Source organism: Phyllopteryx taeniolatus, chromosome 19 (assembly GCF_024500385.1).
Source record: "Phyllopteryx taeniolatus isolate TA_2022b chromosome 19, UOR_Ptae_1.2, whole genome shotgun sequence".
NCBI classification, from domain to species: Eukaryota; Metazoa; Chordata; class Actinopteri; order Syngnathiformes; family Syngnathidae; genus Phyllopteryx; species Phyllopteryx taeniolatus.
Window position 1 is genome coordinate 5,813,107 of NC_084520.1, and position 13,452 is coordinate 5,826,558.

General features: G+C 40.5%; 1 protein-coding gene across 1 annotated transcript in view; it reads right to left on the bottom strand.

Moving 5' to 3' along the window:
* Positions 1 to 3,246, bottom strand: part of cacna1g (calcium channel, voltage-dependent, T type, alpha 1G subunit) — a 256,127-nt gene extending 252,881 nt beyond the window's left edge. The window contains exons 1-2 of the mRNA XM_061755517.1: positions 2,846 to 3,246; positions 2,117 to 2,448 (exon numbers count right to left, since the gene is read on the bottom strand). Coding sequence (XP_061611501.1) covers positions 2,117 to 2,441 — 325 coding nt within the window. The 5' untranslated portion in view covers positions 2,442 to 2,448; positions 2,846 to 3,246. The remainder of the gene's footprint in view (positions 1 to 2,116; positions 2,449 to 2,845) is intronic.
* Positions 3,247 to 13,452: the final 10,206 nt, after the last annotated feature.

A 13,452-nucleotide genomic window follows, 5' to 3' on the forward strand; every position in this document is an offset into this window, starting at 1 on the left:
TTGTATTGTCTTCCTTTTGAGATAGAGTAATGTACCAATGGCAGTGATACTAATTCATAATTCAGTTATGCGTCATGGCGGCGTAAAGACAACAAAACACATAGAAATGGATATTTACAGGCCTCTTCCAAATGTGGATACAAATCCAACACATCTTGACGTCATCATAATACGATTGAAGACCACACATCTGCATCTGCCCAAACAATACAAATAAACACATTAAAGAAACAGCTGCGTTAAATCTAAACTACAGCGAAAGCATAGTCTACTAAATGGGATCTAAATGCTGCATTAGAAGTGTATTGATTATTAAATAGCAAAACAATTGCTGCTGCAATAGATGCCGCAAGGTGGAAATAGGATTCAGGTTGACAGCATACAACAGAGGCAGAGCTGGCGACTAACAATACTGTGGGAGTATTTATGGTGGGAATTAGAGAAACTAGTTACAGAAGTCACTGGTCGAAGCAGAGTGCAGAAAGCGGTCCGCGCTGCGTGGAGAGGCAGCAGCAGCAGAGGAGGACACAGATCAAGAGAAACGGTTAAAAATATTGCAAAATCTCCATCTTCTCCTTGGGTAAGCAGCATGAGTGTACACACAAGTGCATGCAGATCAATCTCAGCAGCATTACAAAACCAGTGACCTTTCCTAAATCACTACTGATACATACAAAAGGGCAAACACAGACGCACACACACATTAAGGAAAATTCAAATACTGTTAAATAAAAAATGCATCCAGCCTGCCATATATTTTCACATACTCTCTGTATTGCAAACCTGCAGTTGAGTGTTTTGTGCTCGTATTATTTGATATATCCGTTTTCTAACGCTGTTCAGGGTCACGGCTGAGTTGGAGCCTATCCCAGCTGACTTTGAGCATGAGGCAGGATATGCCCTGGATTGGTCGCCAGGCATTGGCCCAAAACAATAATCCATATCAGTCGGTCCCTACTATTGACAAAGAATGGAAAAAAAAAAGAAAAATCACAGAGCGCCAGTGTTGAGCTTCTGACCGCTTAGTGGCAATCAGCAGTGTACAGTGGGACAAGAATGAGGCAGTAGATGGCAACAAACTGCTCTTATAGTGAAGCCACACACAAAAGAGAGGCATATCTGCTTTCTTCCAGAGAATTATTAGAGTAGTAAAATCCTAGTCTGTAAAAGGTTGCTAAAACAATATCTGTGAGGGCCAAGCCAAGTGCGCCTGCAAGCGAAAGAGGCAGTCTGAGCTGATATAGCATTGCAATTAAAACCAAGAGAATCAACAGGGAAAAGGGAAGGAAGGGATGGGGTCTGTTTTTGGAGGGACTACAAATAACTAGTGGAAATGTAGGAATGAATCTGAATGACAACACCTCGAGAAAAAATAATAAAAGACACGAGTGAGACCTCCGGGGCAGAGACGCATCAGGCGACGCATCAATCCAGCTAACAGTGCCTGCCTGTGCCTCACATCTATAACTCCAAAAAGCTCTCCCACGCACATACACAGAGGAACACCCTGAAATGCATTATTTGCCACCCTCAACCCTGAGGGACAAAAACAGGCGATTCGTAGAGAGAGAAAGTCTCCTGTGCTTGCTTTCTCATCTCCAGAATCAGTGCAGGTCTGTACACTTATGAATCAATAACTCGCTTCGGTGGGAATAATTCAATCACACTTGAACTGAGTGAGGGGGAAAAAAAGGTGGCTCGATACTCCAGGTGAGTATCAATAAACCACTTATAACACGTAGCCCCCTCATGCCTATACCCTGACTGTATTCAGCCTTTCTGATGCCCTGTCATATGAGGATGATTGATTTTCTTCTCTGGTTGTCATTCTGTTTAATCGATAGGAAGCAAAACAGAGAAGTCAAAGCACGAGACTATTAGTCTTGAGGGACAGATTGATGGCAAAGAAATGTGTAAAACACATTTATGCCGACAGCCATATGAAGCTGAGCCAACACATACTGTACTTCGAATCGTCGGTCCTTCTTCACACAGCACAACTATTGCCTTTGAGGGCAGCACCAAAATATATATTTTTTGACAAAAACAGGTGATTCTTACCTATAAGATGACTGCTATCTGATGTTTTGTTTTGTTTTGTTTTTTAAAAAAGGATATGGGTTGCAGACCATCTTGAGACACCAGCTCCGAGGACGGGTGCTCTGTTTCATGTAGAAGAAGACCACTGGGGCCAGGGTGGGGTAAGGCAGGCTTTCCTCGCCGGAGGCTGACCCTTCATCCCCGGTTGAAGAAGTCCCGTCAAGGGCCGGGGAAGCCGGGGAAGCCGGTTCCACCATCGCCTCGGTCCGCTCCACACCCCCTCCAGTCCCGTCCCCGGATAAATCATTGAGCCGGATGAAAGTCCTCGGCAGAGAGGAGCGGCCCTCCGAGCCCCTGGAGTCGGGGGTGCCGGAGAGATTTCCCCCATCCTCGGCCATCATTCACCTCCTGCGTGGATGAGCGTGATTGCATCAAACCATATCGCTCAACGGCCATAGTCAGACTTGGTGAACAGCTCACCGAATGCAACATCCTCACAGTAATTCTCAATATCAGTCACAATTGGGAAACTGGTAGCACATAAGATAGATAGATAGATAGATAGATAGATACATAGATGACATTCTCTGAAAACAACACAAAGGCCTGCAAAATTACTGATACAGTAATAAGATATGAAGAATATTAAACATAGTATCTGTACATTTTTATTTTTTAAATACAAAAATAAACTACTTCCAGTGCAGGCTAAAGGTCCAGGATAAGGTTCATGCAATTATGAATTGGTTAATTGGAAAGGGGGGGGGGGGGGAATAAATACATAAAATAAAACCTTGTATTTTACCTGATTTGGACTCGGTTGATGTATGTAAAGCGCGTTCAGTCATCGCATGATCAGTTTGGCGGCTGCAAAGTGGCAGAAGCTTTCGGTGGCAACGGGAGGATTTCGTTCAAACGATGTTGTGTGGGTTTGGAGGACCGCAGAGTTCCCAAGTGGTTCTCTGTCGCACTTGGTCCGTCTCTGCAGCCTCAGTGTGGTGCGCAGGGAGACAGACAGCGAGAGAGAGATTGAGGCCCCCTGAGCGGAGCCCCGGTGTTCAAACCTCTATCCGCGGGGGTCTCGGTAACACTTTATAAGCATCCACCAGTTAGGATTTGCAAAAGGCTTTGGGTCCGGTGCTGCAGCGTGGAGCCTTTCTTTCTGTTCTTACAACTTCTTTGGAATTCCTTCCTTCAGTTGATCCCCCCCCCCCCCCAAAAAAAAAAAAAAAAAAAAAAAGGAGAACTCAGATGAATACGTTCGCTCTTCTTCCACCGTCCTTCCTCTTCTAAATTAAGTAGCCTCCAGCACTTTTCGTTGCATCCACAGGCGTTTTTGTTCAGCGCATACTCCGCAACACGGTTGTAAAAAATCCATCAAGATGCTGCCCGTCGCTAAGTCGAGCCTCACAAACAAAACACGGTGTTACTTTCTTTCTGTTTCTTTTTTTAAGCATGACAGAGCATCTTTCCTCTTTGTTTCCGACCGCACACTCCCGCTCTCACCCTTGTCTCCTCCACAACTGTGTTCTCTCGGTTCCGTCCATCAGGGAAGCTCACACAGCTGGATGGAGAGGGAGGGAGGGAGGGAGGGAGGGAGGGGGTGTAGGGACAGAACTTCTAAATATCTGCCCACCGAGCTCTTCTGAGCCAATCAGCGAGCAGCTTGCTCCACAGCTCGCTTTTCATTGGCCGAGGAAGCTGTCGCGTCAGCTGCAAAGTGAAGGCGAGAGGGACTAAACAGCTGGAAGCTTATGTCAATAGTCAGCCAATGAGGAGCAAGTGTGTGAAGGCATTTTGGCAGCGGCGCTCTGTGATTGGTGGAGAACTTTATGACCGGAACTTCTAAAAAGTGATGGGGAGTTGCACCATGGTGCAATGGGACTTGGACTTGTTGGTCCAACGATAAAACACGAATTTAAAAATAGTGTTTTTAAAATGTATATTTATTATGATGTTTCTATACTTGATTCTCATCAGAACTATAAATTTACAATACATCTCCTTGAAATATCTTAAAAAACATAATTCTCCAAGTCAGATGAATTGTCTTTTATATATTTGTTTATTTTCATTCCCACAAGCCATCGCTGTACTGAACACCAAAACATATTCCAAAACGCTGCTACTTTTTACATTAAATATATTCCTGACCCCGCTGCTCCTTCTGTATATCAATTATTCCAATTTGTACTGTATTATGTCTTAGTTCAATAATTTTTGATTTTTTTTATTCTTGATAACAAACGTTACCGTCCAATTTCTTTGAATGTGCGCTAAATGACAAAAAAGAAAAGAAAAAAAAGCTTTCTATTTTTTATTTCTATTGTTATTGTTGTTGTTGTTGAAGTTGTGGTGGGAATTGAGCTGGCATGCGGAACTTCTATACTGCCAGCTTTAGTCAAGTGCACTTGCACAATCTGAACGCAATGAAAACATCTTTTATATAGATCAGTGCTTCTCGCAGTGTGGTACGAGTGCCATTGGTGGTACGTAGGCACCCTCTAGTGGTCGGCGAAAGTATCACTGCCCAAGTACAGTTCAGTTTCATTTAACTTTTGAATTCAATACATCCATCCATCCATTATCTGAGCCGCTTATCCTCACAAGGGTCGCGGGAGCGGTGGAGCCTATCCCAGCCATCATCGGGCAGCAGGGGGGGGGGGGGGGGGGGGTACACCCTGAACCGGTTGCCAGCCAATCACAGGGCACATATAAGCAAACAACCATTCGCTCTCACATTCACATCTATTGAACCCTGGTTCTTTAGAACTGTGAGGCAGACGCTCTAACCATTTTTCCGCCGTGCCGCCGAATTCAATACATTTTAATTAAGTATTTAAGAAGTCTGCTTTTAAAGATTTTACATTTTTATGTAACAATATATAAACACAGTGTTTATGTTCAAACTGCTTAATGTTCCAGTGGCTTACAATAATATTAAATATACATTTTTCAACAATAAAACCTTTTTTTTTTTTTTTAGAAACACTTAGCACTGTTACTCTACAATTTTAATATTGGTCATTATAGTAGAGTGCAAGAGAGAGAGAGAGAGAGAGAGAGAGAGAGAGAGAGAGAGTGAGAGAGAGAGAGAGAGCGAGAGAGAGAAGGGTAGAAATTTTTTAGGTGGTACTTGGTTTAAAAAGTTTGAGAACCACTGATATAGATATTAGGCATCATTGGAAGAGAAGGAACTGACTGACATGGAAAACACTTTTTATTGAAGTTGTACAACAGTTTGCATTGGCTTGGATCTGCTTCATTCTTGCAGAGAGCTGTTTGTACAACCCCAATTTCAATGAAGTTGGGACATTGTGTTAAACATAAATAAAAACAGAATACAATGATTTGCAAATCATGTTCAACCTATATTAAATTGAATACACTACAAAGACAAGGTATTTAATGTTCAAACTCATCAAATGTATTGTTTTTAGCAAATAATCATTAAATTAGAATTTTATGGCTGCAACACTTTCCAAAAAAGGTGGGACGGGGTAATGTTTACCACTGTGTTACATCACCTTTTCTTTTAACAACGTTCAATAAACGTTTGGGAACTGACGACACTAATTGTTGAAGCTTTGTACGTGGAATTCTTTCCCATTCTTGCTTGATGTATAGCTTCAGCCGTTCAACAGTCCGGGGTCTCCGTTGTCGTATTTTACGATTCATAATGCGCCACACATTTTCAATGGGAGACAGGTCTGGACTGCAGGCAGGCCAGTCTAGTGCCCGCACTCTTTTACTATGAAGCCACGCTGTTGTAACACGTGCAGAATGTGGTTTGGCATTGTCTTGCTGAAATAAGCAGGGGCGTCCATGAAAAAGACCTTGCTTGGATGGCAGCATATTTTTCTCCAAAACCGGTATGTACCTTTCAGCATTAATGGTGCCTTCACAGATGTGTAAGTTACCCATGCCATTGGCACTAACACAGCCCCATACCATCACAGATGCTGGCTTTTGAACTTTGCGTCCATAACAGTCCGGATGATTCTTTTCCTCTTTGGCCCGGAGGGCACGACGTCCACAATTTCCAAAAACAATTTGAAATGTGGACTCGTCGGACCACGGAACACTTTTTCACTTTGCGTCAGTCCATCTTAGATGAGCTCGGGCCCAGAGAAGCCGGCGGCGTTTCTGGGTGTTGTTGATAAATGGCTTTTGCTTTGCATAGTAGAGTTTCAAGTTGCACTTATGCATGTAGCGGCGAACTGTATTTACTGACATTGGTTTTCTGAAGTGTTCCTGTGCCCATGTAGGGATATCCTTTACACATTGATGTCGGTTTTTGATGCAGTGCCGCCTGAGGGATTGAAGGTCACGGGCATTCAATGTTGTTTTCGGCCTTGCCGCTTAATTGCAGTAATTTCTCCAGATTCTCTGAACCTTTTGATGATATTATGGACCATAGATGATGAAATCCCTAAATTCCTTGCAATTGTACGTTGAGGAATAGTGTCCTTAAACTGTTCGACTATTTTCTCATGCACTTGTTCACAAAGAGGTTAACCTTGCCCCATCTTTGCTTGTGAAAGACTGAGCAATTCAGGGAAGTTCCTTTTATACCCGATCATGGCACCCACCTGTTCCCAATTTGCCTGTTCACCTGTGGGATGTTCCAAACAGTTGTTTGATGAGCATTCCTCAACTTTCTCAGTCTTTTTTGTCACCTGTGCCAGCTTTTTTGGAACGTGTTGCAGCCATAAAATTCCAAATTAATGATTATTTGCTAAAAACAATAAAGTTGATCAGTTTGAACATTAAATATCTTGTCTTTGTAGTGTATTCAATTAAATATATGTTGAACATGATTTGCAAATCATTGTATTCTGTTTTCATTTATGTTTAACAGAACGTCCCAACCTCATTGGAATTGGGGTTGTAATATTGTACCTTATTTAAGGGGGGCAGAATATTATATAATATTAAAGACACTTATTAACACTTAAGTCGTAGTATGGTGCGATGGACTTCATATTGTCAAAAAAAAAAGTGTAGTCATTTTTGGCTTGACAATGTTTTTGATACAGCTCATGCAGGCTCTAATAAAATAGAGGCAACAATAATGTCCACCTTCCGCAATAACAAACAATGTAGATTTAAATTGAAATTTGGGGAGTGTGGGTCACATAAGAGGGCTATGACATGTATGCCAGTGGCCACTAGAGGAAGATGTTGCCTTAGGTCGCCTAATACAACGCAGACTAATGCTGCCTGAGGTAGAAATGATGTTTGCTTAGTTGCTGTGTCTTGTGCATTGATTTTTGTCCCTTGTTTGATTATTAAACATCATGTGTTGTTAAAATTGTACATGCCTTGGTCACAGCTGCACTTGCAGTTTCAACCCTCTTTATTCTTCATTAAACAATATTATTATTGATCTAAAAGAAGGAGGCAATCAATGAGGGGGATGCATTTCCTTTTTTATTACATCTGTGAAAGCCGTAGTGCTTTTGTGTGGACTTCTAGTTATTAATCACCCAGGACATTATTCGGCACGCATGGTGAAAATAAGATTGAGAATCCCCACGTTTTCTCACATATGAACTAAAAACACCCGCGAGTGAGCACAGTAAAAGGACGAGAGGAGGTAGAAAGCGAGAATGGGACTCTTTGCTGTGGCTGTCAATAGCGCCTGTTCAGACTGATGAGTTAATTGTGTTATTTCTCAACCGAGTATTGATCCAAGCCTGCTGCTACCTGTTAGGCATCAACAGGGCCCTGTTGTGATTAGCTAGAGTAACACAATAAAGTTCTGGTTGAAGTGCACTGGAAGTAACATTCATTAATAAAATACAGCACAATTAACCATCTATTATTCATACAATGGAATAAAGCATTGGTTTTTCAACAGTGAATGCGTGGGAACACCTCCCAAAGCGATTTTTTTTTATGACGTTGATTACATATATATATATATTTTTTTTTTTTTTTCTAGGTGACATTTTCTTGTAGAACTTCAAACCAAAAAGTTTGTACTGTCCTCACCTGAACATTCGGAGGAATCTAACTGTCAGTGAATTCTGAGGGAGTTAAAGGGGGAGATTTGTCACTTGGAGGTCGACAGGAGACCTTTATCAATACGCTTGGCAGCTGCTGCTCTTCGCCATTTCTGAAAGAAGAAACATCAAATTGTAAAGGAGTGATGATGAGTGGACTACTGTATAATAAACACCCAACTCCCACATATTGTGATTTGACTTCGCAAATTCACTTATTTGGGGATTTTTGGGAGAACCTATCTTCCATTATTCACTGAAAAACTTACCTGTTAGCTGTTTTTGAACTCAGGTCCAACTCTTCGGCGCCTTCTTGTGGCCTCTTGGTGTAAAGAGCCCTACAGTACGTTGAAGTGAAATGAGGAGCACCATTTGGACAAAAGTAATTTTTTTGCATTCCTCGCCATTGTTCTGAGTATGTGTACATTGCAGAGGCTTCTTATTCTGTTTTTGATGAATTCCTGTGGCAGTGTTACAGCGCCACCTCAGGCCTGGCATATATACGACAGAGTTTCCGCATCTGTGTGGACACACACATTTTTGGAAACGATTTTGTGTGTACGGGAAACTTAAAAAAGGAAAAACAAATAGATGGGCACTGTTTCAATGTGGACATGGCCTCAGTTATTACCGTGTTTGGTGGTTTACAGTTAACTTCTGACACATTCATTTGTCCATCCATCAATTTTCGGAGTCCCAGGTGATCTGGTGGCTATCCAAGCTGACTTTGGGCAGAGGGCAGACTACACCCTGGACTGGTCAATCACAGGTCACATATAAAGCAAACAACCATTTCCTCTCACAATCACACCTATGGGCAATTTAGAGTCTTCAATCTAGCACTGCATATTACTCTGTAACAATAAGAGTGGCACAAAAGGTTATAAACTTCTTAAGTAGATGATCTGAACTATCATAGTAATTAGCTGCTTGCAAGCTATTATTAGCAATAATATTAATAATATCAAGCTATTATTTCACAGATTTTTTCTTTCAGCTCAACCATCACTTCTTTAGTTATGAGCACATTTTATCGATATTGTACTGTCAAATTTCTCAAGTGAAATAATTAAATGTGATGTATGAATTTGGAATGATTCGTCTTTAGTTGCATGATCTCTGGTGGGGTTGCCTGCTGTTAGAAATACAAACCAGATTCATGTCAATGATATTGACCAGCCTCATAATTTGTGACCCTCAGGGCAAAGAACATTGTGTTCCACATCAAGTACGTGCCAATTGTATAAAACAATAAACTCATGCCTATTGGATGGATCTGATACATGATCATCACTCATTAGCAGGCATCAATGCGCACACTGGCATGTGCGATTTCCCTCTATGCATGATATTGAACGCTCATTAGTCCTTCCCCTACAGGAAGAGGTTTTTTTTTCAAAAGCAGTAATTACTATATTGATTATACTATCTCTCCCTGCTTCCACATTCCTCTTTCAGTTCCAGTCACCTACAGTAAAGGACTATGGGCATGTATTCACACAACAGTTCCCAATAACTCAGCTGTAGAAAGGAAGAAGTGTCCCGAGTTGATCAAACGTTCGCTGATGCTAATGAAGGCAAATTCGGTTAAGGGAACATATACAGCAGCTGCAGGTAAGTTTAGGTTTGGTAGATGCGGTATTAACCTGGAAGGAAATTCTTCATTGGTATATGTTTGCTTATGCAAGGTGGCCCAGCAAAAGATTTCTGAAAGGGGGAAACAAAAATCGGTGGATGTCTCGAGTGACTGCTCATCCACAAGTGGTGTATACAGTCAAATTAGCCAGTGCTGGCTATGCGCACACGCAATTCATTTGTGGTCTTGACGTGGAGGGGGGGGTGAAAATTTTCTCTGGACGGAGTCTCAGAGTCTACAGAAGTCTTTGATAACACTTCAAAAAGTGGCTAGATTTGTTGCTCATGGCTTTTCAGAAAAAGAAAAAACTAAGTTGTTTAAAAAAAAAAAGAGGTCAGAAAAGTTTTTAAATACTGATGACCACAGCCTATAGTTGGCAACACTGAGTAGGCTTACTTAATCGCATAGCCGAGCTCCACTCCTTGTCATCATGGTAACAGGAGATGCACTCTACATTTGCGTGAGACAGAACTACGCCCCAGAATGGCATGTTTTGAACCAGTATGTAACAAGTGGATGTTAAGTGTGCTGTTCTTCGTTATTTCTATTTTGTTCATCAAGACTCGTGAGTACTGTTTGAAATTGAAAATGCTCTTTTAAGGTTGGCACCAATAGAAAAGGACAAAGCCAAACAATAAAGGTGCACAAGAGATGCCAAAGAAAAATTGCTTGATGTTGCATTGAAACGTACTGAATGGAAAAATAGAAAAATGCAAATGCAGACATTTACAGTATTTAAGCCCCCACGTGTATCCTCCAAACAACAAAATAATGCATTGCACTTTGTGTTACCTGTGTGGTGTGTAATTACATGCGTGGGAGTGTGCAATGGCAGCTTAAAAAGGTCAACAACAGCAATAGTCATTTAGAAACAAAGTTTTAAGAATATTCTTAGTTTAGTACTTTTGGATCTAGACCCAGGTAGCTGTCTAAGGGACCCACACTTATTATGAGAGTATTTTTATTATTTTTGTTCAATGCTTGGAATGTGATCATTTTTATAGGATTTATGGTAATCTTGTGCATCTTCCTGACAGTTTTTAAGGTCATGACAGGAGTAAATGTTGTTGTGACCTTTTGGTTGTACGCACATCAGAAATCATTTTCCTTTAATTTCCTCCCTCGTGACTGTCAGCCAATCAAACTGTTCATTAAGAGCAGCTTTGTGAGGGGACTGACTGGGTATGTGAACGTTCAGAGTAAACACAAAACGTTGTACAGGTACTTTAAAATAAGAAAAAAAATAAGAAAATAGCAAAGTTCTTCATATTACTTCTGCTCATTCTTATCCTAATTACAAAGTATTTTTTTCAAATGTACTTTATCAAGAAATAATGCAGCAATGGATTTCTTGAAGTTGATTTCATATTTACTGTATTTTCTTTGAACAAATGTTCAGGCAGAAACAAATATTTTACATAAAATTGAGTATGGAATGTTTGTTGTTTTCTATTCTACACTACACTATACTGTTACTTTGTTATACTCATATACTTTGTATCACCTTGGTAAAGGCGAAGACACAGACAAAAGACAAAGAAGGTGTCAATATGGATACACTAAATTGACAAAAGCCATGTACAGTAAGTCTAGGAAGTAATCGGCCTGAATTGGAACAATTTAGCATGCCAAACGATTTTGGACAATTCGATACTTTGAACTGTGTGGAACCAGTTTGGGGAAGGCTCTTTTCTGTTCCAACATGGCTCCTGAATTCATAAAGGCATATTTGGGTAAGCATGTGAGCACCACTGACCCCGCCTCTCGCCTAAAGTCCGCTGCGATAGGCTCACGGTAACAAGGACGAACACTATAGCAAAAAGATGAATGGAGATTGAGATGGGAAAGAACAACATAACCTAAATACAAATCCAAATTAAGAATAGAAAGAGGAAGAACAGGAATAACACAAAACAATACGGTGCAATTTAGATTGGATTCCCACATCCTTTCTCTATCTCAGCCCAATTAAAAGTTTCTTTTTAACAAATGGTAACAGAGACTAAATCATTGTAGATCATCGAAAGAGTGAGCCAGAGAAACAAAAAGCCCTTTGCTTGTTTCGTTCTTTCATCTTGCGCTCTCGGAGCATCCTACCAACTCTTTGGGTTTGGGTTCCAGATCTCTGTGCTCCCATGGGGGATCCTTCCTAGTCAACTCAGGTTGAGAAGCTCCCAGAGGGGTAAAGCTGGGCTGAATGTGGCCCAGCTCTGTCACCTGTGCTATACTAAACAGCCAAGAGCCAACCAGAAGAGCACATAGAAAAGCAAGGGGAAAATGAAGAAGGATGACATTTTTGAGCAGTCATGTGAATTCTTGCTAATGCCCAGGACCAATTTAATATATACAGCATTATGCATGTGCACATTGCAATGAATATTTACATGTTGCACATACAGGGGTTATGTTATGTGCCACAATATTTTCAAATCATGTAGTTCCACCACTTGTGTTGACTGCTTTGTTTCATGATTTTTTGTTTGTTTGTTTGTTTGTTTTTCTCAGAAGAACTATGCACCAGGAAGTAGAGGCAAATTCCAACTTATTTATTATTGTGACCTTATTATCTTAGTAAGGATTTTGTATTATTAGTAAGGAATTGGAAGACAATGTAAGCACTACATTATCTACATATGGAATATTAGTTGACAAAAATGAATCACCCACACTATAGTATGTAGCAAGTGGTAAAAAATTAAAATAAACATTTTAAAATGGGTTTCAACCCTAACAAACTGTCTGACCAATGAAAACAAATTCTCAGCAAATTATGCATTTATGATTATTTCCCAAGTAATAAAAAATGTCTTTTTTATTTAAATAGCATGAAAGAGCCTTCTTGATTTTTCTACAAATTCTTAACTCACAAACTTTATTGATACATTTTTATTGGGGAAGCATGGTTGCTAGTAGTTAGTACGTTGGCCTCACAGTTCTGATTTCTGGCCTTCCTGTTTGGATTTGGTTCATTTCCTGCTTGTGCGGTGTTCCTCCCACATTCCAAAAACCTGTTAATTGGATACTCTAAATACTTGCACTCCATCGGTGTGAATGTGAGTTTGAATGGTTGATTTTCTCCATGCATATGTGCCCTGCGACTGAGTGTGGACCGATAGGTAGAGTGAGAAAAAAAGAGAACAGCTATCATCCACTCTGATTTGAGGGTTGCCATCTATCTAGGTGGGTTAAACACTGCCTGCGCCTATTTGAAAATATATAAATCAAAGGCATTGAAGCTTTCTTATAGGGTGAACATATTATACTGGCAAACCGGCTTGGGCTACTCATAAATCAATGTCTCATGCATTGTACGACGTGTACTTTTCCCGTGGATGCAACGGCTGTGTCGAAAAGAAGATTATAATGTTGCGAAGATAATAATGTTTGGTTTCAAAGGTGCCATATCATGTTTTTATTTTTGTGTCGTAGAACTGCCAAACCTCTTTTGTCAAATTAAGAGAACCAACATATTAGAAGCCCATCTCAGAATGATGGTGTGCAATCTCTCTGAAGTGCCAATCAAAAGTGGGTATTATCCTTTTTGTAATGGCATTTTTTTGTTTTAATAATACACTCCTTATATAAAGTGGTATTTTTTTCAGAGCAAACTTTTATCACTACTTTCCATTATTGTGAAATCTGTCATGTCTTTCGAAGATGTCAATCCTTTTTTGGGGTTCTTTTATAACAAGTGTAGTGGTAATAAGATGGTTTGTCTGTCTGTGTTCTTGACCTCTGACCTCAAAAGGGATTTACAGCTGCTACCTG